Consider the following 22,991-nt stretch of genomic DNA (forward strand, 5'->3'; position numbering starts at 1 on the left):
AAACACCCCAATTCGGCCACCCTGAACACTGCTTTGCTTCTGGGAACAAAAAGCCAACCCACTAAGAATGGTCTGTGCAGGCCCATGTCTGTTTCTCTTCCTCTGTCCCACCCTGTCTGGCTAAGCCTGCTCACCAAGGCCCTTCTAACCTCCATTTCCCCTTCCCTGCCTGCTCATCCGGGCCATCTGGAGTCCCAAATCTTTATGGCCCAGGCTTTGTGTGGGTGAAAGATCCTGCTTGGAAAGAGATCCTTACGCTCAACTTTCCACAGCTCTAGCCCATTAAACGTCCACGGGTCCCAGGGTTGCACAGCCAGAGAGGACAACTACCTGGCATCCGCCTCACCTCACCCCTGACTGAGGCCACCCCCATCACGACTGCAGGCTCTTCTGGGCTGCCAGCATCGTGGTCAGAGCTGAAGCCATACTACAGCCAGAGCCACCTGGGGCCTCTCAGGGGAGTCATGAAAAGAGGCCCCGGGTCATGGGAAGCAAGCAGCAGAGTCTGGTAGATGCTTCGGGGCGAGCCTGATGAACCACCAGGGCAAACACATCCCACTGAGTGTGACTAGTCCAGGAGGGGAGTGTGAACACTCTTGCGATGACTCCCTGGTAAGTGTGCACCCAGTAATCCTGTACAAAATCATGAGTGTGGGTGTCCCTGAGAAACAGCAGGGCACCGTGGGGACACTAAGATGTAAACTCAAGGCTGTGACCATGGTGAGTCACCACAGGGACAGTGAGGTGACCTTTTTTTTTTTAAGCTTGAAGAGCATTCTGTGATGACCACGGTGAGCACACTACGCAAGGTGGAGGGCTCTACCTGACATGTCTTGGGGGATCTGCCAGACCATGGCCCATTCTCAGGGAATCTGCTCCCACCTACAACCTGTGCGGGGTAAGCACACCCTTACAAGACCAGGTGCTGACTGTCAGGCGGCGGTGCGTGCAGCAACCCATGTGGCTTACATAGTTCTGAAGGTTTCTTTGTTTTTCTTCCATTTTCCAAGCTGGAGTTGTTATTATAGTTGCTCAGCTTTGCTCAACTCTTCTGGGATGTGTTGATGTGGTTACAGGGTGAGGGGAAGTCATACATGGGTAGGTTTGCAGCAGAACAAAGGGAGTGCAAATGCTGAGGTTGACAGCTGTTAAAGTGGTCTCTTGATATCAGGATTCAACTACTGGTATCAAGGTGAGTAGTTAGACATTTCGGGTTGACTCCTACTAGGAAAGGGGTGCTTGTGTTTGTGGTTGTGTTTTAGGTGCGTACGTGTCACTTTTTACTTCCTAGCATCCGTTCTTCCTACTTCTGGTGACAGCACCACAATTTTCCTTTGAGAAAAATCAGTCCATGTGATTCCAGTGGGATGATATACCCCTACCTCTGGAAGTGGGCTAATCAGAGCTTTCCACCCACATGGTTACAGGAACTGGGTCAGGAATAGGCCAATGAGAGCCTTTCCCAGGACTTCTGCTGGAACAATGGGGGGAGAGACATGCTTTTTCCATTGGAGATTTGAGATGTGCTAGAAGGGAGTCTGGAGCTTCTGGAAGATAATACATGGGAATGGCATCTGTTCCAGTTACTGTTGCTGTGTAACAAACTACCCCAAGTTTTAGTGGCTTAAATGATAATCATTTTATCATATCCCCTGAATTCTGTAGGTCAGGATTTCAGGTAGGGCTTGACTGGGCCATTCTGCCTTTTATGACTTTGATTGAGGCCACTCAGTGGCATCCATCTGGTAAATGAGCTGGTCTGTCCTAGAGGGTACAAGACAGCTACACTCACATGACTGGTGATGTGAGGGCTGGAAGGCTGGGCTCAGCTGGGACTACCCACCAGAACACCTACACCAGGCCTCTCTGATTTGGTGGTCTCTTGGTAGTTAGCTGGCTTTCCCCAGAGCAAGCATCCAAGTGGAAGCTGCATGACTTTTTCTGACCTAGCCTGAGAAGTTCACCTCATTCCTGGTTACAAGCAAGTCATAGCCCCGCTCACATTCAAGGGGAAGGAAATTAGATTCTACCTCTTGATGGCAGAGTAGGGCAGTCACCTTGTACGAGAACACACGCAGTGGGAGCTATCGTTGCAGCCAACTTGGGAAAACACAGGCTACAGCCTCCCTGGGAAAAAAGCCATCTCAGAGGAAGCAGTTGAGAAATGGAAAGAGAGCAGTCCTGATGATATTGTTTGAGTCCCTGGATCCAATTTTTCCCAGGACTTCAGTTATGACAACCATCAGTTTCCTTTCCTGCATAGTCCAATCTGAGTTGTGCTTTTGTCTCTTGCAACTGAAAGATCTTTTACTCTTAGTGTGTATATCAGTTATCTATTACAGTACAACAAATCACCCCAAAACTCAGTGGCTTACAACAATGATTATTATTTCTCACGATTCTATGGGTGGCTAGACCATTCCTCTGCTGGTCTTACCTGGCTCACTTATGCAACTGCTGAGGTGGAAAATTCAAGATGGCCTCATTCACATGTCTGGCTGTTGGCTGGGGGCCTCAGTTCTCCTTCATGTGGTCTCTTATCCTCTAGGAGGATAGATTGACTTCTTTCTATGGTGGTCTCAGGACCGTGTTCCTGGGGAGTGGAGGCGGCAAAGTCTCTTGAGTGTCATTTCTGTCATTCCTTTGTTCAAAGCAAGTGACAAAGCCAACCCAGGTCAAAGGTGAGTAAAGAGACTCCACCTCTTAACGGGAGAGCTGCAAAGAATTTGTGGCCATATTTAATCCACCACAGTACGATAGATAGCTGGATCACGTTAGATGGGGACATGTTTGAAATTAGTGTATGTATGGGAAGTAGGGTGTATGTGCCAGGCAGGCAGAGCCAGCGTGTTCTAGTATGTTCTCGCTGAGGAGCATATGGCTGGAGTGTCATTTCCATGGTGGCTTCTCTGAGCTGAGGGCACCCCAGGACAAGGTCTACACTAGGTCACCGGTTCCCAGGGGCGACTCTGAGTTGAAGACCTACTGTGTCTGAGTGACTTCACCTCTCTGAGCCTCAGTTTTCCCTCTATAAAATGGGTGTGGTCATCCCTGCCTCGCAGATCAACTGTGAGGCTGAAGATGAGCTGGTGACCATGAATGTGCCTTGTGTATTACAGGATGGTGAACATTATCATCTGAGACCCGAGAAGGAATAGTCAAGGTGGGCCTGGGTGGTCAGAGAGGGCAGGAGGGAGGAGACTGAGATGGGGCATCGAAAGGTGGGGGACACTCACATGGGAGGGGAGGAAGGGCTGTATTTCAAGATGGGAAGCTGAGGAATAAAACTATAAAGGCATTGGGTTGGAACAGTGACAGACTGTATCTAGGATAGGGAGGAGAACAACAGGGTCAGAGAGCGAGCTCTCCCACTCCCGTAGACTCTGGGTGTCTAGGTTCCCATACACACTGGGTCAGCAGCCCCTGAGGGTTACTCAGAGCTACAGTCAAGTCTTCCAGTCCCCAGGGATCTTTAGTGGCTTGTCCCTACCCAGGCCTGCAAAGCCCCCTCAGGCCGCAGGGGGGCAATGATGGGAGCATGGGAGTGGTGGTCAGAGAGCATGTTAGAGACACAGCACCTTCCTCTGGAGCCACCGGCATCATGTCAGACCCCTCCCAGTGTTCCCAAGCTCCTTTCCCCTCAGCAGGGTGGGGACCCCTGGCCTTAGGCTTGGGTCACAGTTGGCCTGGCTAAACATGGCTCCAAGCCCCTCAATCCCCTGGATAGGGGTGGAAGTGATTGATGGGTTTCAGTGTGTTCCAAGCCGGGGCTTGGAGCTGCAGCAGACTAGCCTGGCCTGCAGAAGCCCCAGGTGGCCACTCATGGCTGGTGCCGACCCATCTAGGCCAGGCCCTGGACAGTCCAGATCTGTGGCTGCCTCCCAAGCCCTGACTATCCTAAGGTCCTGGCCAAGGAGAGCAGCAGCCTCTCCCTCAAAGGAGTTCTGGGAGCACCGGGTGGGAGCGGGCTCAGATCCCACCAATCTAGCCCTGCGCAGTTCACAGCTTAGCCCCACTTGGCGACAGAAAGGGATTCTTTGATGGGGGAGGTGGGAGGACATGAGCTAGAGGGACACAACCTGCTGGGCTGTAATCAGAACCCAGGGATTCTAGCTCACAGTCCCTCAGCCTGTGCCAACCATGACAATACCCTCTGGCCACTGGGGCAGGATAGATGGGGCCTCAGTGTGAGTTCTGGGCCAAGCAAGGACACCTAGGCAGGAATCATGGCCTAAGGAGCTCCACTTTGCCAAGCCCTCACCTTATAGGCTTCCCTCCTCCCACTACAGAAAGAGAAGAGAGAGGTGCATTTGGGAGGCTGGGGAGACCTCTTTCACATACTCTGGGATTCCATAGAGTAGAGACCTTGGAAAGCAGCTGATTACCCTGACCTTGACCTCTGGTCCTCTGGTTTACCTTTCCCCACCTTGCTTTCCTGTCTACCTTGCTCTCTTATCTAGAGTCTGTGGTCAGGTAGCTTCTCGGGCCTCCTTCCTGACCTCTGGTGAGATTCTTTGGAGCTGTCATTTCTTCTTTTCTCTCCTTTCTGCAGTGTTTGTTGTCAGCATCTTATCAAATCTTGTAAGAGCTGGTGGGGGCCTCAGAGCTCACTCAGTCCAAACTCCTGTTACACAGGTGGGGACACTGAGGTCCAGGGTCACTTGGGTCATTGCTTGTCCAAGATCACACATCAAAATTAGCAACAGAGCCAGCACTAGGCTTTTGACTCCCAAGTTCTTGTTTTTCTCCTGTTCTTTGATCAGGCTATCGTGGCTCAGCTTTTGTCTGACCATGGACCAGCAGAGTTCTCAGGGGCTTCACTTAGTTCAGGCTAAAGCTGCTTCATGGCTTGGCTCTGATAGTAATTGGACGGGACTGGGTCTACTACAGGATCTATGGGCCAAAAGCTGGGGGCCAGGAGGGAGACCAGGCTCCAAGAGGAAAAGCAAACCAGCTCCGTGCCCCAGATCTGCTTAGGGGCTGTCCCTGCTCAACATCCTTCCTCCACCATCCTCCTCTCCCCCAACAGCTCCTGTCCAGGATGATGCTCAGAGAAACAGAGCTCCTAAACCCTTGTTTGTACACACACACACACACACACACACACATTCACATAGAGAGAAAGACACAGACGTACACACATACAGCATATACACAGGCACACACACACACAACCACACACACACAGCTCTCTGGATAAGAGTGTGCACGGCTACACTGTGGGATCATTTCCATACAAGGCTCTTTCCTCTGAATGCATGGATACATCTCCTCCCTATGGCCTCCCAGTGCCCAGCCTGGAGCCTGCCCCCAAACAGGCGCTCAGTGAGGGTGTGTGGAAAGAGTGAGCTGACACTGGTGTGGAGGGCCACACGGGCCAGGCCTCCATCTCCAGGCCCTGCATGAGGCAGAAAGCCCAGCCCAGGCCAGATGAGCCTGAGACATGAGGCAGGCCTTGGAAGCTCCTGCTGTCTCCCTGGCTCACCCCTCCCCATCTTCTGCCTCCACCTGGTACTCTCTCCTTGTGTGGTCTGTTAGCCAACCGCATCAAAATCACCTGGGAGCTTGTTAGAAAGGCAAAGTCTCGGTCCTCGCCTCAGACCTACTGAACTAGAGTCAGGGTGAGGGGCCCAGCATCTGTGTTTTAACAAGCCCTCCAGGGGATTCTAATACACGCTGAAGTTACAGAACTGCTGCCTGTGACGACAGGCAAACTCATGCTGCAGGGGAGGCGGGTGAAGTCCGGGAACACAAGCAGCTGCCTGTGCCACCTATGGGTAAGGCACTGCTGGTGGCACCCATACCCAAAGTCAGACACACGCACATATGAGCATCTGGCAGGATCTCAGAGAATCCACATGCAGGAGCTCCTCTCGGGTCCAATGGGTATAGGCAGGTACCCAAATGGAAGCAGGCAGGGGTAAGGAAGAACTACTCTCATCCTGTGCCCCACCACTCCTCTGTCCCTTGTCCCTCTGAGGTTCCCTGAGTGCTCCCTCAGGGGCCACAGAAGCTCAGTAGTTGCCCAACTCTGACCAAGCACCCCCAGCTGAGAGGCCAGGTGATCTGTGGCCCTAAGAGAGCTTGGGGTATGTGCTAAGGCCAGCATAGGTGGGCCAGGGCCGGGGCCATGCAGGGGATCAGCAAGCAAAGCTTAGGCAAGAGCATCCCACCTCCTGAGCTATGAAATGCTGCCCACGTGTAGAATTGCCCTTGGCCCCCTTCCCAGGGCTGCTCAGTGCCCAGCCGCCTCTTCACCCATCCCTCTGCTCTGGCCTATGGAGCCCCAGGCAGCTGCCCACCTGGCCCATCCCCAGGCCCTGCGGCCTCTCCCTCTGAGAATCTGGAAGCGAAATCCGGGCCCCTGGAGTCTGCAGGGGGTGTGGGGAGGGGTGGGGAAGGCCGAGCTTCCTCAGGCTTGGATCTGGTTTCGCAGCCGTTTCCCGTGGTGCATTGCCACGGGCTGAGCCACCAGCTGTGCTATATAAGGCCCCGTGGCTGGACTGCTGGGGAGAGGAAGACCTGGACCCCCCCAGCTGAGGAGTCCCACTCAGGACACGGTGAGCCCCACTCCTATTCTCCTCAGCCCATCCCTGCACCCCACTGCCTGGCTCAGCTATTCCTGACCACCCCTTATCTCCCCCAGAGAAGACTCCCCTTTCTGCTTTGGAGTTCTCTCCTTTCTCCCATTGACCCAAGGTCTTTTCCCTCCCCCACCTGAGGATAGGGGCCCTCAGAGAGTCCCAGTCAGGATCTTTGTACCTCTGGGCACTCTGCTTTTTTCCTGCGGTCAGCCAGTCTTCTTTATCCGAGAGTTCTGGGACCCGTGGATGGGGAGCCTCACCCGCAGAGCATATGCTGAGGAAACTTCCATGCGCTGCCAGATGGGAAATGGTTTTTCCATAAGGTGCCTCAGGCCACTTTGGCTTCCCAGACAGTTGCGGAGCAATCCCAGACTGAATGCTGTGCAGGCCCGCGGAGCGCTCAGCCCTCTGCTCAGAGCCTGGGAGCATGGCGTGAGACACACAAGAGCTGGAGACCTCGGGGACACCCGTGCTCTGTTCTCTGGGCTGAGAAACAGGTGGTGGTGGAGTTAGTGGGCTTAGAGCTGGATGATCTGCAGCATGGGGTTGGTCTGTTCTTCTTTTGGGACAACAAAGTGCTATTTTTTTTTTTATAAATTTATTTATTTGTGGTTTTTTTTGGCTGTGTTGGGTCTTCATTGCTGCGCGTGGGCTTTCTCTAGTTGTGGTGAGCGAGGGCTACTCTTCGTTGCGGTGCGCGGGCTTCTCATTGTCGTGGCTTCTCTTGTTGCGGAGCACAGGCTCTAGGCGCGCGGGCTTCAGTAGTTGTGGCATGTGGGCTCAGTAGTTGTGGCTCGCGGGCTCTAGAGAGCTGGCTCAGTAGTTGTGGCACACGGGCTTAGTTGCTCCGTGGCATGTGGGATCTTCCCGGACCAGGGCTCGAACCCGTGTCCTTTGCATTGGCAGGTGGATTCATAACCACTGCGCCTCCAGGGAAGTCCCAACAAAGTGCTTTTGAATCTTTTTTTTCCAGAAAGGAGGAATCTCCCTTTTCTCACCACACCCTGGACTTCGGAGGTTGAAGGGAATCACTTTTGAATTTCCAGGCACTGGTCAGATTCTGGGTTGGCCAGAGCTCTGGGGAGAGAGAAAATTGAGCGGGAGCCTGGGCCACTCCCGCTGCATCCTTGCCCTATTGCCAGGCCTGCTCTCCTCTCCCTGCTCCTGCAGCCCATAACCCATGCTCAGCAGTTACTGGGGGGCCCTAGCCTCTCCCAGTGCATCCCCTCTGCTCTCCCTCAGCAGGCTCCTGAGGGAGGCCCAGGAGCAGCCAGGCCAGAAACTCCCAGCCAGGCCCCAAACAAACAGGCCAGAAATGTGTTCCAGCTGCAGCCAGTGCATATCTGGGAATGTGTTCATGGAGGCGTGTGTCTGAAGCATCTGCACCCTTCAGCTGGCCTGCCCTGTGAGGCGCCACTGTAGTTGGGGCAGGGGCTGCGTAGCCTTAATATGTAAGCCTGTTGTGTGAGAATGGGAGCCCCACCAAGGGGTAGCAAAACATGCCCCCAAGCCCGGGTCTGGGAAGTGATTAATGAGTCACCCAGAGGCTGCCGCGGGTGAGCCCAGGCCCCTCCTCATTAGCAAGGAAACTTCTCACCCCTACTGTCCCTTGTGTCCCATCTCGATGTGGGACCCTGGCACCTGGACCCAGGGTTTGAATCCAGATCTGCCTCATGTGAACTCAGAGTCTGACTCTGTGCATCTTGCAAGCTGACCAGATCTGCAATTTGGGCAGGTGTCACTCTCACAAGACTTCATTCTGTCCACTTTTCACCCTTGGTAGGTCAAGAACTAGTTCTGCTCAAGCCCTAAGAGGTGACTTAGAGAAGTGGAACCTGACAAGCTTTGTTTCTTTGCAGGTCACTGATCTGAGAAACTTCTCAGGGGTCACGTTCCAGGGACAATCCGACTCTGTGAAGGAACCCTCACTCAACTGCTGCCACGTTCCCCACGGGACCTGGAGGAAAGATGGTGGTGATCAAGGCCTGCGTGTTCTTCTTCCTGGTCCTAGAGGTCACCTCTCTGTTGGGTACAGGCTAAGTATCTACTGTCTCTCTAATCCCCCACTTGTCATAATGAAGTCACTATGGTCTGGGACCCAACTCTGCATCTGCCTTAAGCCACAGCAGTGGCACTAAGATCTGAGGCTGGTTTGTCTGTTTATTCATAATTTATACCCTGCTTGTTTTCCTAAAGGATTTGAGATAAGTACCAATATTACAACTCACTGAACAGAATCTTTTAAATGAGGAGCAGGGTAAGTGTCACTCAGAAGGCAGAAAAAAGATAAGAGTGTTACCACTCCCCCTGAGTGTTAAATTTAGCTCTGAGCTTTCTGATAGCCAAAGCAAAAGGGATCACTGAGTTCTCACAGCCAGATTTTTGGTTTTAGTTTCATGAAAATTCATTTAGACCCTGTAACCAAATTTGACAGAGACACCAGAACCCCTTCTGGTCTCCTTGTCCTCTGACCCCATTCTCTGGTGACACTGAGTTCTCAAGGGAACAGGTAGAGAGAATTTGCCTGGTGGGCTCCCCAAGGCTTCTAAGCATCAGAGCTCCCAGCACTATCCTGTATACTCTCTCCCATCTCCCCTTCCTTTCCTGATTTCTAGCCACATACTCAGGTAAAGCAAAAATATGCTCAAAATCCTCTCATAAAGCAGCGAGCACTGCAGGCTTTGTGACCACAGATGCAGGAACAAAGGCTGTCTCAGCATCTTGCCAAACCCTACATGTGCCCACCTCCTGCCTTGCTCTTTCTACCCTGACAGCTGCTGTTGGGGAAGATGATTAACATTCAGCCATCTGAGGGGAAATCAGATTAGTTTGATTAAAAGAGCTCCTATCACCCCAATTAAGCAGCAAAGAGAATACTGATTTGGCTCTCTCACGTGAGAGTTAATTACCTTTCAAAGCTTTTGCAGTGCTCTGCTCTCCTTTCTCCTTTCCATTTGGGAGCCCCCAACGCAGCCTCCGGTGGCGTGGGCCTGGAGGCTCACTGCCTGTGGCCCGAGGTCCCTATACCCTTCCTCAGGCAGACTTTGCCAGCCTGGGGTCAGTAAATTAAAGGACCACTCCTCCAGTTAGGTCCTATGAAGGTGAGGGTGGATTCCCAAAGCCAAACTTTGCCAGGAGAAGGGAAATGGACATCTATTGTCTAGGTCTTGAGCTTAAAAGGAGTTGCTAACACTTATTCAGCAAACATTCTGTGCTAGGCATTGTTCTAAGTGGATTTTATGAACGAGCTTATTTAATCCCTACAATCCTCTGAGATAGGAACTATTATTATCCTCACTTTATGATGAGGGGTCAGATGAGTTAAGTATCTGGCCCAAGGTCACAGAGTCAGGAAGTGGCAGAGTGTCTGGGGCTCACAGTCTCAATCTCCGTATACTTCAGAGATGTTTACTTTGTGTTACCTCATGGAATCCTCATGCCAACTGGACCACCATATGTGCAGTGGGAACTAATATCTCCATTTTACAGATGAGGAAAGTAAGGTTCCATTCCGCCAAGAAGAACAGGCCTAGACCCTAAAGTAGGAGCCCCAGGTGCTCAGCAGCATCCCATGGTCCCTTTCTAGAACAAGAGTGAAAAGAGAACCACCATTTGTTGACCACGCACTGCATGCCATGTCCCTTCACCTTCACCATCACCCTGAATATGCACCAGGACCCTATGATGTGGTGATTGTTGATGCAGTTCTATTTTATGGGGAAACAGATTTAAAGGAATAAAGCTTTTGTGAAGTCACACAGCCAGTAAGTGGCAGAGGGGGATTTGAACCCATGCCCAGTGCTCATGTTCCATCCCCCACATCACACTGCTTCCCTATGTCTTGAGAGGCTAGTAGCAGGACCCTGCTGAGCCCCTGTAACTGTTTTGGCCTCTCACTTATCCTCCTGGCCCTCAGGGAGGCAGATGATGCTCACTCAGTCGGTGAGAAGAGCCCAGCCTGGGAAGAGGACCTCAGGCATCTTTGCCAAGCCTGCTGACCCCCTGGACAGTGAGTTGTGGCTGGAGCAGGGAGTAACTGGGGGGAGGGTTTTTACTGAGCTTGCTAAGAGGATCTCTGCAGCCAGGGAACAATGTCAGGGGTCCATAGAAACCCACTTTTTTTTTAATTTTCAAAAATGTTTTATTTATAGCTATTTGGCTAATGGTCATGGTTGTAATATATATATATATTTAGATATCTTTTTTTAACATCTTTTTGGAGTATAATTGCTTTACAATGTTGTGTTAGTTTCTGCTGTATAACAAGGACCTAGAGTCTGTCATACAGAGTGAAACCCACTTTTAAAAGGCATTTGGGGACTTCCCTGGTGATCCAATAGTTAAGACTCCATGCTTTCCACTGCAGGGGGTGTGGTTTCCATCCTTGGGGGGAGGAGCTAAGATCCCGCATGCTGCACGGTGTGGCAAAAAAAAAAAAAAAAAAAGGCATTTGGCCTACATCTCTGTCCAGGCAGAGGGACCAAGTATATAGGACAGCTCAGAATCATGCAGCCGCCTGATAGCTTCCAGAAATGCTGTAGGGCTTGCTGGGGCCAGAGCACAGACTGGCAGGGAGAGAGCAGGGAGATGAAGATGGAGAGATACCAGGGGCCAGCTCACCAGCACCTGAATGCCTGGTTAAGAGAGTTAAAGCCAGGAGTGATGTGGCCCAAGCCACGTGGAGAAAGCTCACCCTGACTGCAGTGTTTGGAGAGGGGTGCGGATGGGTTCGGAGGAAGCTGGAGGTAGAGACCCAGGCAGGAAGTTTCTGACGTGGTACAGCCAAGGCTGCTGAGAGCTTTAACAGAATCTTTGGTGGTAGGGTGTAAGCAGAAGTGTAAGAGATTGGAGAGATGCTGGAGAGAGAGATGCAATGAGGGCCTGAGACCAGTGAGGGGGGGTGAGGGGTATTAGGGATGACTTCCAGGGCTTGAGCTCACCTGTAGCTCCAGGGCCTGGCTCCTCTCCTACCTGGCTCTCTCTCTCAGGTCCTGGGGAGTGGACAACGTGGTTCAACATTGACCACCCAGGTGGGCAGGGCGACTACGAGCGGCTAGATGCCATTCACTTCTACTACGGGCACCAGGTGTGTCCTCGGCCCCTGCGGCTAGAGGCTAGGACCACCGACTGGATACCCGCAGGCAGCACTGGCCAAGTGGTCCATGGCAGCCCCCTTGAGGGCTTCTGGTGCCTCAACAGGGAGCAGCGGCCTGGCCAGAACTGCTTCAATTATACCGTGCGCTTCCTCTGCCCGCCAGGTGAGCCTGACCAGTCCCCACCCGCTACCTCCCACCAGCCTCGGCAAAGGGAGAGCCAGGACCTGCGTCTGGCTATGGGAACTCTGGTGGTCACACACATCCACATGCTTTGACTCCATAATAACCCATTAGTGTCATGAGAACCATAATCTTCCCAACAGTATTCTGTGTGGATGGGTAATTTCCTTTCGATCCACTTTACTGAGTGCCTGTGGCACGGTGGTGAAGACCACAGGCTCTGCAGTTGGGCTGCTTGGTCTGAATCTGGGCCTACCATCTCTACTGTGTTCCTTAGACAAATGTTCTGAAGCTCTCTGAGCCTCATGTTTCTCACATGTAAAACAGGGGTAATATTAGTAATCCTTCGTAGGGGTTTTTATGAGGATTAAATGAGATAATGAATGTAGAGGGTTTAATGCAGGTGAACATCCACTAATTGTCAGTTTCTATGTTAGTTCTTCTGTGCCAGACACTGCTAGTTATCTCCATTACTCAACCTTTACAACTGACCTGTGAGGAATCTCCATTTTGACAAGTTATTCCAGGTTCAGGGAGTTTAGGTAACTTCTTGGGACGACACGGCTGATAAATGGAATGCTGGGATTTAAACCCATGCCTGTGTTTGCAGAGCCCAAGAGTTCGTGCTCTTTCCATCTCCTCTCCCCACACTGGATAATTCAGAGCCAACTGCAGGCCTGCCCGCTTCTTGGATATGCACGCTCCCCTCCCGGGATCCCGCCAGTGCACACAGCCTGACCCTGCAGGCCCGGGAGGCAGTGGTGGTCGTCTGCAGTGGGAGCTCAGGCTGAGCAAGGTCTCCTGAGTGAGGTCCGAGGCCTCCATTCTTGTACACAGGCCTCAGACCAGAGGTGAGGAGGGTGGGCAGAGGGGGCTTGATGTCACGGAGGCCCCAGGCCCTGACTTCCCAGGGGGCCCTTCTTCAGGAACATGGGTAAAGTGTAAGATGGTGCTATCCCTGCACCTCCTAGGACAGCGCATCAAAGTCCCAGTGCTTGGCCAACAAGTCCCTCTCAGGGCCACCCCTAGCCCATTCGGTGTTTTTGTAAAACTTAGAGACACCACTTCCTCAAGACTCTTGATGTCCATCTGCTGGAAAAATCATTGCAGGAAATATAAATATCAGTGACATCTGTGATGTAAATGGAGGCCTTGCTCTCTGAGAAAAAACAGCCTCTGGGTCAGATTTCCTGACAGAGTCCCTCTGAGAGGGAAGTCAGACCATCTGCTGATCCTGCTTTGCAGGATCCCTGCGCCAAGACACAGAACACAGCCTCTGGAGCATGTGGTCTCCCTGGAGCAAGTGTTCTGCTGCTTGTGGTCACCCTGGGGTCCAGACCCGAACACGCACCTGCTTGGCGGAGACGGTGTCACTGTGCAATGATGCCACCGAGGAGGGTCGGCTCTGCATGGAGCAGGCCTGTTCAGGTACTACCCCTACTCTTGGTACTGGGCAGGCATGGGGCTGGGGCTGAAGCAGCCTAGAATAGTTTAGAGGGTCAGACTGAGACAGATTCATCCATTCATTCATCAGGTATTAAGTGAGCATCTATTACGTGCACCGATGGGGGATGTAGAGGATAATGTGGGAGCATAGTGCATGGTCAATTATTATAGCTTAGGGGGATTGAGGAAGCCTTTCTAGAGGAGGTGTCCTGAACTAAGTCTTGAAAGATGAGTAGAAATTAGTCATGCAGGCTGATGAGGAAGGGTAACAAAGGCCTAAGGGGGAGAGGAAGCATATGTGAGTCCACAGGCTGGGACGTGACTGAAGGAGGGCCAGAATCCATACACGCCCTCCTGATGTGGCCCCTTCTTCCACAGCCTGTGACCTGACCTGCCCCATGGGCCAGGTGAATGCTGACTGTGACGCCTGCATGTGCCAGGACTTCGTGCTGTATGGGGTTGTCTCCCTCCCTGGGGGTGCCCCAGCCTCAGGGGCTACTGTCTACATCCTGACCAAAACACCTAAGCTATTGACCCAGACGGACAGCAGCGGGAGGTTCCGAGTCCCTGGCTTGTGCCCCGATGGCAAAAGCATCCTGAAGATCACAAAGACCAAGTTTGCCCCTATCAGGCTCACAATGCCTAAGACTAGACTGAAGGCAGCCACCATCAAGGCGGAGTTCATGAGGGCAGGTACTTAACTTCTCTGGGATAGGGCTCGGGAGGAAGGCTGGACTTTTAAATAAAAGGATTACAGTACTAAGAGCTGGCTTTCCAGGTTGCCCAGAGTAAAACTGAAAAATCCCCAAGTCACAACATCATCTGCCAGACCCCCCCATTCCTTCTCTTCTCTCTTCCCCTCTCCTCTCCTATTATAGTCCCCTCCACCCACACTGAGTCACTCTACTCCTATCCATTCCTCAAACACACAGGCACACTCCTGCCTCAGGGCCTTTGCACTTGCTATATACTCTGCTTGTAGTGTTCTTCCCCCAGATATTGGAATGGCTTGCTCCCTCAAATGTATGAGTTCTTTCCTGGTTACCTTATCTAACATAGTCAATTACAATACAGTATAACGTTTGAAAGGCATAGAGAGAGAGGCTGGGGGAATTCAGAAATGGTGCAGAATGGCCAGAAAATTCTGCTGGAGTCCGCAGAGCAGCCAGCTCTGTCTCAATGGCAGTGTTTGGGAATCTTGGCTGGTACAAGGTCCTCTTGGTTCTCCACTGCCTCACCCAGATGCTGCCTGAGAGGCCATGGGAGCAGGTCCCAGGCTGAGTAGATGGAGGGAGTGGACTCCATTCTGGACCAGCTACTTATTAGGACCATTAGAGAGGGGCTGGGTGGTGTGTGTGAAGTTGTACAATTTTAACGCATGTCAAAATACCTGAGGGAGCAAGGCTCTGGAGAACCTGTCACAAAGAAAAACCCAAAACACTATGTCTCATCTTCTGTCTCAGAGACTCCATACATTGTGATGAACCCCAAGGCAAAAGCACGGAGAGCTGGGCAGAGTGTGTCCCTGTGCTGTAAGGCCACGGGGAAGCCCAAACCAGACAAGTATCTCTGGTGAGTATTCTGCCAGCTACCTGGCCCAGGTCTCCTCTTGGAAGCCAGAGCTTTCTTGCATTGGGTCTGGACTTATTAGTCATGGCAATAATTAACAAGTGGGGGCCAGCAGGGCTGAGGCCACCCAGACAACAAGCAAGCCCTGTTGTTGTCCTATCAAAGCTGGGGTCCCCCAGAGCAGCTCTGGTCTTGGGGTCCTGACTCATATCCTTGGGCCACAGAACCAGGTTCCCCAGCCCTAATTTCCCAGACAAGGGCAAACAAGGTCAGTGTCCCCAGTGGCTGTCCTTTACCCTTCACAAATATTTTATAGCCATTATCTTGTTTGACGCTCTCAACAATTCTATGGAGTCAGCTAGGCATCACTTCTCCTATTTCATAGAACAGGAAGCTGAAACTCAGATGTGAAATGGTTTGTCTAAGGGTCCATAGCCAGTTAGTGGTGGGGCTGAGACTCAGAATCGAGTACCCTGACTCCCAGGCCAGTCAGCGTTCTTGAATGAGCTGAGTCAGTGGTGGTGTTGGCATCTGCAGGGACCCGTCCACCATCTGCCTTGCTCCTGGCACTGTCCCCAAGGATACCAGCCCTCCTACTGCCCCCTCAGGCCGTCCCTCTCCATCCCTTTCAGGTACCATAACAGCACACTGTTGGACCCCTCCCTCTACAAGCACGAGAGCAAGCTGGTGCTGAGGAACCTGCAACGGGACCAGGCCGGGGAGTACTTCTGCAAGGCCCGGAGCGACACTGGGGCTGCAAAGTCCCATGTCGCCCGGCTGACTGTCATAGGTAAGACTGTCAGGGCCCCTGGGGAGCCCCTGCTACAGCACTGGGGAGCACTCCAGTGGGCATTCCTGGGCAGTAAAACCTTGGGCTTTTCTAGACTGTGCTCTCTGGGACACAAAGATGGCACAGACCTCGATCCTACCCTCACAGAGCTGCCACTCCAGGATGGGTGGAGAAATAAGAGACAAGTCAGTAAAGATGAAAAAGTGTAGTTAAAACAGGAGATAAGGAATTGTGGACTCTATAGATGAGAGACAGAGACCTTCCAGGTGGGAGTGACTATGGCTGGTTACTTGAGGCTTAAATAGGGATCATCTGTTGAGTTTTTTAAACTACTGACGCCTGGGTCTTACCTCCAGAGAGCCTGATTTCATTGGTTTGGGATGTGGCCTGGTCATGCACAGGTTAAAATCTTCCCCAGGTAATTCTAATTTGCAGCCAATGTTGTGAATCCCTGGTCTTAAACAATGGCCAGGGTCTGTGTGTATGGAGATGGGAGCATTCCAGATCAAGGGGCCAGCATGAGCAAGGTATAGAAGTGGGAAACTGAGGGGGCTTTACAAGAAAGGGTGACCTGATTAAAGCTGGTTTCTAGAAGTGAGCTGGAGGAGGAGAGACTGGAGGCCAAGACCAATCAGGAAACTGTACTTGGAAAGTGAGGGAGAAGGAGGATATCTTAGTAATTGGCCTAAACAAAACCAAACAAAAGGCAGAAGAAATTTTGTTGGAAGGATTTTGGAATATTTCAGAGACTCCAAGAAAGTTGAGTAACACACCTCGGGACAGGCAGGACACAGGGGACTTGAATCCTGGCAGAGGAGATGTGGAGAACTGTCAGCAGTGGTTCCCCGCTCATTATTCCAATGCTCCCCGCTTGTCACAGTTATTCTTTCTTTCCTTTTTTTTTTCAGTTATTCTTAATACTTTAAATTTTAAATATTTTCAATTAAAAATATTTTTTACTATTCTGAAGTTAAATTTATAGATAATAACTACATATAATTTCCAAATATACATGCACATGGCCCTAATAACATAAAAGGGAAATACAAAGAAAATAATTTTAATACAAAATAGTATGTATTTCAATATGTAAGTGCTTTGGCATAATGACACAAGAACATCAACCAAGAGGTCAGATACTTGCACTTGAATCCAGTCACCATGAATGTGGCAGCTACAAATGCTGATGGATACAGGGGCGTCATTTCACATTCCTTGGGCAATTGTTGTAGGTACATGATTTTTCTGAAACAAGAAGCAATTCTTGGTATTTTTCCAAGCTAAACAAAGTACAATCTTAGCTTGATTTATATGGTAGTTGCATTCTTGAAAAATTCAATGTATGGTAAAGCCATGTAAAAAATACCAGGCTCCGATAATTTTAAACAAGTTTTCCACCTACATGAATGTCTGTAGAATATGTGAAAGTCAAACAGGATGCAGAAGAATTCCGTTTGAGAGACAGTGTCAGGCACTGCAGAAGATAGAGCTGCAAGGCCCCCTGCCCACTATAAGTCAGTAGCACTGCCAATTTTGGTGGTAACTCAAAACACCCTCACGAATTTTCAAGACCCCTCCAATTAGGACGATTACTCTACTGGTCTCAGCAGCAAACTCTGTTCCCTGTGTGTGAAATGGAATTAGTAACAGCTGTTCTATCTCCCTCAGAGGAGTTTTGTGAGAGTTGGGAATCACACAAGTACTTTGAAAACCCTGAAGTATGGCAGAGAGGGGAGGTTGAGGTCCCCTTTATGTGGGAAAAGAACTTGCATTTAATATCCGAACTATTTCCCTCCATAGCCCCCGATGAGACTCCTTGCAACCCAACCCCCGAGAGCTACCTTATCCAGCTGCCCCATGATTGTTTCCAGAATGCCACCAACTCCTTCTACTATGATGTGGGTCGTTGCCCTGTCAAGACCTGTGCAGGGCAGCAGGATAATGGGATCAGGTGCCAGGATGCTGTGGAGAACTGCTGTGGGATCTCCAAAACAGAGGAGAGGGAGATCCAGTGCAGTGGGTACACACTGCCCACCAAGGTGGCCATGGAGTGCAGCTGCCAGCGGTGTACGGAGACCCAGAGTATCGTTCGGGGACGCGTCAGCGCCTCTGACAATGGGGAACCCATGCGCTTTGGCCACGTGTACATGGGGAACAGCCGTGTGAGCATGACTGGCTACAAGGGCACGTTCACCCTCCACGTCCCTCAGGACACTGAGAGGCTGGTGCTCACATTTGTGGACAGGCTGCAGAAGTTTGTCAACACCACCAAAGTGCTGCCCTTCAATAAGAAAGGGAGTGCGGTGTTCCATGAGATCAAGATGCTTCGGCGGAAAGAACCCATCACCTTGGAGGCCATGGAGACCAACATTATCCCCTTGGGGGATGTGGCTGGTGAAGATCCTGTGGCTGAGCTGGAGATCCCATCCAAGAGTTTCTACCGGCAGAACGGGGAGCCCTACACAGGAAAAGTAAAGGCCAGTGTGACCTTCCTGGATCCTCGGAATATTTCCACAGCTACTGCTGCCCAGAGTGACCTGAACTTCATCAATGATGAAGGAGACACCTTCCCCCTTCGAACATACGGCATGTTCTCTGTGGACTTCACAGATGAGGCCACCTCAGAGTCACTTAATGTTGGCAAGGTAAAGGTCCACCTCGACTCAACCCAGGTCAAGATGCCAGAGCACTTGCCCATGATGAAACTCTGGTCCCTCAACCCAGGCACAGGGCTGTGGGAGGAGGAAGGTGACTTCAAATTTGAAAGCCAAAGGCGGAACAGAAGAGAAGACAGGACCTTCCTGGTGGGCAACATGGAGATTCGTGAGAGGAGGCTCTTTAACCTGGACGTCCCTGAAAGCAGGAGGTGCTTCATCAAGGTGAGGGCCTACCGAAGTGAGAGGTTCTTGCCCAGTGAGCAGATGCAGGGTGTCGTGGTCTCTGTGATCAACCTGGAGCCCCGGACTGGCTTCTCCTCTAACCCCAGGGCCTGGGGCCGCTTTGACAGTGTCATCACTGGTCCCAATGGGGCCTGTCTGCCTGCCTTCTGCGATGACCAGTCCCCTGATGCCTACTCTGCCTACGTCTTAGCAAGCCTGGCTGGGGACGAGCTGGAAGCAGTGGAGTCTTTTCCTAAATTCAACCCAAATGCAATTGGTGTCCCTCAGCCCTACCTCAACAAGCTCAAGTACCGCCGGACAGACCATGAGGACCCACAGGCCAAGAAGACAGCTTTCCAGATCAGCATGGCCAAACCAAGGCCCAACTCAGCCGAGGAGAGCAATGGACCCATCTATGCATTTGAGAACCTCCAGGCATGCGAGGAAGCACCTCCCAGTGCGGCCCACTTCCGGTTCTACCAGATTGAGGGAGATCGGTATGACTACAACACGGTCCCTTTCAACGAGGATGACCCCATGAGCTGGACTGAAGACTACCTGGCATGGTGGCCCAAGCCAATGGAGTTCAGGGCCTGCTATATCAAGGTGAAGATCATGGGGCCACTGGAGGTGAACGTGCGATCCCGTAACATGGGGGGCACCCACCGGCAGACAGTGGGAAAGCTGTATGGAATCCGGGATGTGAAGAGCACGCGGGACAGGGACCAGCCCAATGTCTCAGCTGCTTGTTTGGAGTTCAAGTGCAGTGGGATGCTCTATGACCAGGACCGTGTAGACCGCACGCTGGTGAAGGTTATCCCCCAGGGCAGCTGCCATCGAGTCAGCGTAAACTCCATGCTGCATGAGTACCTGGTCAACCACCTGCCACTGGCGGTCAATGACAACACCACTGAGTACACCATGCTGGCGCCCTTGGACCCACTGGGCCACAACTATGGCATCTACACTGTCACTGACCAGGACCCTCGCACAGCCAAGGAGATTGCGCTTGGCCGGTGCTTTGATGGCACATCTGATGGCTCCTCCAGAGTCATGAAGAGCAATGTGGGAGTGGCCCTGACCTTTAACTGCGTAGAGAGGCAGGTGGGCCGTCAGAGTGCCTTCCAGTACCTCCAAAGCACCCCGGCCCGGCCCTCCCCCGCAAGCACTGTCAGGGGAAGAGCGCCCTCAAGGAGGCAGCGGTCAAGTCAGGGTGGCCAGCGCTGGCGCAGAGGGGCGGCCTCGCTGAGGTTTTCTGGGGTTGCTCAGCAGCCTCTGAGCAACTAAGGCTTGTGGTACTTCCCTTCTCCCCACAGCCATTGTGAGACTGACACCCAAACTGTCACTCGGTTAACTTAAGCCCATCTGTTCCGGTGCAACTTGCTCGTTTGTTTCTTCATTCCCTTTCTTACTGTCTTTGTCTTGTGATACTGATTGGCATGGAGCCCCCAAAATGTCAAAATAAAGCCTCTTTGCCCTGTTCTTTACAAGAAACACAGGAAATTGGCCATGGGCGAACTCTGTAGCTTTGAGCATTCTTCATTTAGTGCCATTCATGGAAATGTCCTTCATTTTCTTTTTTGCATGGTTTTGCCCACCTCTACAATAAGGATAATCTGATGTTGAAGATCAAATAACCAATATAAAGCATATTTCTTGGCCTTGCTCCACAGGATGTAAGCAAGGCCTCCATCACAGTTCATACATATAAAAGGTGGTGAAATATTTTTACTTGAATTATAAATAACATTTATTTCTTTGCTGAATCTGGAACTCTAGTGCACATTCAGTGTTACACTGTTGAGTATAAGGTAATCATAGTTCCTCTACCAAGTCTGGAAAAAACATCTCCTGGTATCCACAACTGCCCTAGGTTGCTAATTATATTAGCGTGTTTCCCTTTATATTTGCTTTTGTTCTTTCTAGAAGCCCAGTGTGGCCCAGAACACATGTCAATAAATGCACATTTCGTACTTGATTTTGAGGTCACTGACCTGTCTTTAAACCATTAATCTGAGCCAACTGCTCAGAGGGACAGAGGGGTCTCTGGAAAGTGGTCACCAGGTGGCATGAGGCACAGTGCCACCTAACCCTAAGTTACAGGGCTGGGTGACTAGGCACGTATTCTACTGGTCAAGTTTGTTCTCATAGATCATATTTTCCATTTGCAGAGAAGAGCAGAGATTCCTGGAGTTGTGAGCCCCTCCCAGATGTTCTGGGCCCCTGAGCAAAGCTGAAAACATGTCCTGATTTTTTTTTCCTTTCTTTCATTCCAGTACTGGGGAGCTTATACAGTGGCTTGGCCCAGGGTCTGGCAAGCTGGCCCAGTGGTCCTTTGGCATTCCCCCACAGCCTGCTGCCTTCTCCAGCTGGGCTGGCTGACCTCACTCAGAAGTGATGGGCTTTTTCTTTTTTTATTCCAAGCTCTTCTAAAGTTGCCCAGCTTTTCCAGACGCCAGCCTCTGTGTGTAACGGCCTCTGCCAGGTAACAGCCTCTGTCCCTTGAGTAAAATGACTGGATGACTGATCCAAAAGGACAGGGTTTTTTTTGTTTTTGGAAAAGATGTTTGGTTTAAAACAGTAAATCAAGAGGCCACTGGATGGTGCCAAAGTGATCTTGGAGGCATCAGTAGCCAGGGATGTAGGGTTGAGTAAGATGCACTGATTGCCTCTTTCCCAACCTCTCCAGAGTCTATTAGGAAAGAGGCCAAGGGGATTGGGGGAGGAGAGGGCATCATTTACAATCAGGACAAAAAGCTCTCCTTGATCCCCCGGCTGGCCCAGTGCAGTTCCTTCTGGCCACCTCTGGTCTGGCCTGGATTTGTACTCTTGGATCAGCATCTGCCCAGCTCCCAGGGGTTTGGTTCGTAATCAATTAGAAATTTCTCTGGCTAAGCACCGCATCCCCATGACCTCTGAGAAAGTGGGTGTATGTAGGGCTGGGGCCTAGTGGCCTTTGATTGCTCCTTGACCTACTTCCAGACTATGCTTCCCAGGGAGTGGCTCCCACTGACTGCATGGGTTGGGGGTTGGGAAGCTTGACTGAAGGGGTCTGTGTTCAGCTATCTACAGCACAGATGCCTCGCTGCTTCGGGAGTGAGTATGTGCTGCTTCGACCTGACCATCCAGTTCCCTTCAAACTCACCAAAAGAGGCCACTGGGAAAGGTGGGCTGACTGGGCTCCCAACTTATGGCCTTCCCTTTCTGTTTTCCATTGAGGGCCTGAATAAATAGATCCCAGCAAGCAGTAGCTGGTACTTGATTTTTCTTTCTTCAGTCATCAAACATTTATTGAGTGCCTATTCTATGCAAACCCATGTGTGCAAGTAGACAGGCCTTCATGAGTATATAAAATATACTACACATAGTGGCACCAGATTTGGAGGGGATGGTGGTCAGAGGAGGCTTCTTAGAGGAGGTGACATTTAATTTGAGGTGTGAATGATAGCTAGGAGCTGGCTTGCTGAAGGTGTGGCTGTCAGGAGCAAGGGGCACAAGCTTGTGCAAAACCAGGAGGTGGAGGCTGGGAAGGGATGGCAGATACCTCTCTTTTCAGACAGGAAACACTATTGAGTTGAGCTCATGACACCTACTTTCTAAACATCTTGCTTCCAAAGACAGTTGTGCTCCCTGCTAGCTGTCTGACTTTGGTTGTCATTTTCCTCACCTATAAATGAAGGGGTTGGGGAACTTCCCTGGCGGTCCAGTGGTTAAGACTCTGCACTTCCACTGCAGGGGGCTCAGGTTCGATCCCTGATTAAGATTAAGATCCCGGGCTTCCCTGGTGGCGCAGTGGTTGAGAGTCCGCCTGCCGATGCAGGAGACACAGGTTCGTGCCCCGGTCCAGGAGGATCCCACATGCCGTGGAGTGGCTGTGCCCGTGAGCCATGGCCTCTGAACCTGTGCGTCCGGAGCCTGTGCTCCGCAACGGGAGAGGCCACAACACTGAGAGGCCCGCGTACCGCAAAAAAAAAAAAAAAAAAAAAAAGATTAAGATCCCGCAGGCTGTGCGGCACAGCCTAAATAAAGGAATAAACAAATAAATAAATGAAGGGGTTGGTTGTACACCTAAAACTAATACAATGTTATGTGTAAATTATATCTAAATTATCAGTAAATAAATAGGAAAAAATTTAAATGAAGGATTTATCTAGATTGAATCTAAACCACCTCTAAAGTCCTTTTCATGATTTTCAGTGAGGCTAAGAGCACAGTTCCCAAGATGCTTTTGCTTTAACAAACAGCTGATGATTCATTGGGTGTTCCCTTCCCCTGTGGAGACTCTGCAGACTGGATGGACAAAATGTTCAGTTCAAAAAAGCCCCGGGTTTTTGTCTCAGACTGCTGTGCACTGGCTGATAACTCAGTTACTGAGAGTGAACTGTAAGAAGACAGACACCAGATGGCAGGGAGGAAGGGCACAGGCAGGAAGACAGAGGGACCAATC

The 22,991-nt window shown here is 51.2% G+C and overlaps 1 protein-coding gene across 5 annotated transcripts in view; it reads left to right on the plus strand.

Moving 5' to 3' along the window:
- The window catches only part of CILP (cartilage intermediate layer protein), a 32,788-nt gene extending 12,266 nt beyond the window's left edge, over positions 1 to 20,522 (plus strand). Inside the window, exons 2-9 of one of the 5 annotated variants that reach the window (XM_070044893.1) lie at positions 8,444 to 8,613; positions 10,501 to 10,593; positions 11,573 to 11,842; positions 13,106 to 13,288; positions 13,685 to 13,999; positions 14,770 to 14,878; positions 15,508 to 15,665; positions 17,466 to 20,522. In XM_070044893.1, the coding sequence (XP_069900994.1) occupies positions 8,553 to 8,613; positions 10,501 to 10,593; positions 11,573 to 11,842; positions 13,106 to 13,288; positions 13,685 to 13,999; positions 14,770 to 14,878; positions 15,508 to 15,665; positions 17,466 to 19,831 (3,555 nt within the window). In that variant the 5' untranslated portion in view covers positions 8,444 to 8,552 and the 3' untranslated portion in view covers positions 19,832 to 20,522. Of the gene's footprint in view, positions 1 to 764; positions 899 to 8,443; positions 10,594 to 11,572; positions 11,843 to 12,470; positions 12,712 to 13,105; positions 13,289 to 13,684; positions 14,000 to 14,769; positions 14,879 to 15,507; positions 15,666 to 17,465 lie in introns of those variants that run through there. The other 4 variants (XM_070044894.1, XM_070044895.1, XM_060294124.1 and 1 more) reach the window with 4 other exon arrangements.
- Positions 20,523 to 22,991: the final 2,469 nt, after the last annotated feature.

The sequence above is a fragment of the Globicephala melas genome, chromosome 2, assembly GCF_963455315.2.
Source record: "Globicephala melas chromosome 2, mGloMel1.2, whole genome shotgun sequence".
In the NCBI taxonomy this organism is placed as follows: Eukaryota; Metazoa; Chordata; class Mammalia; order Artiodactyla; family Delphinidae; genus Globicephala; species Globicephala melas.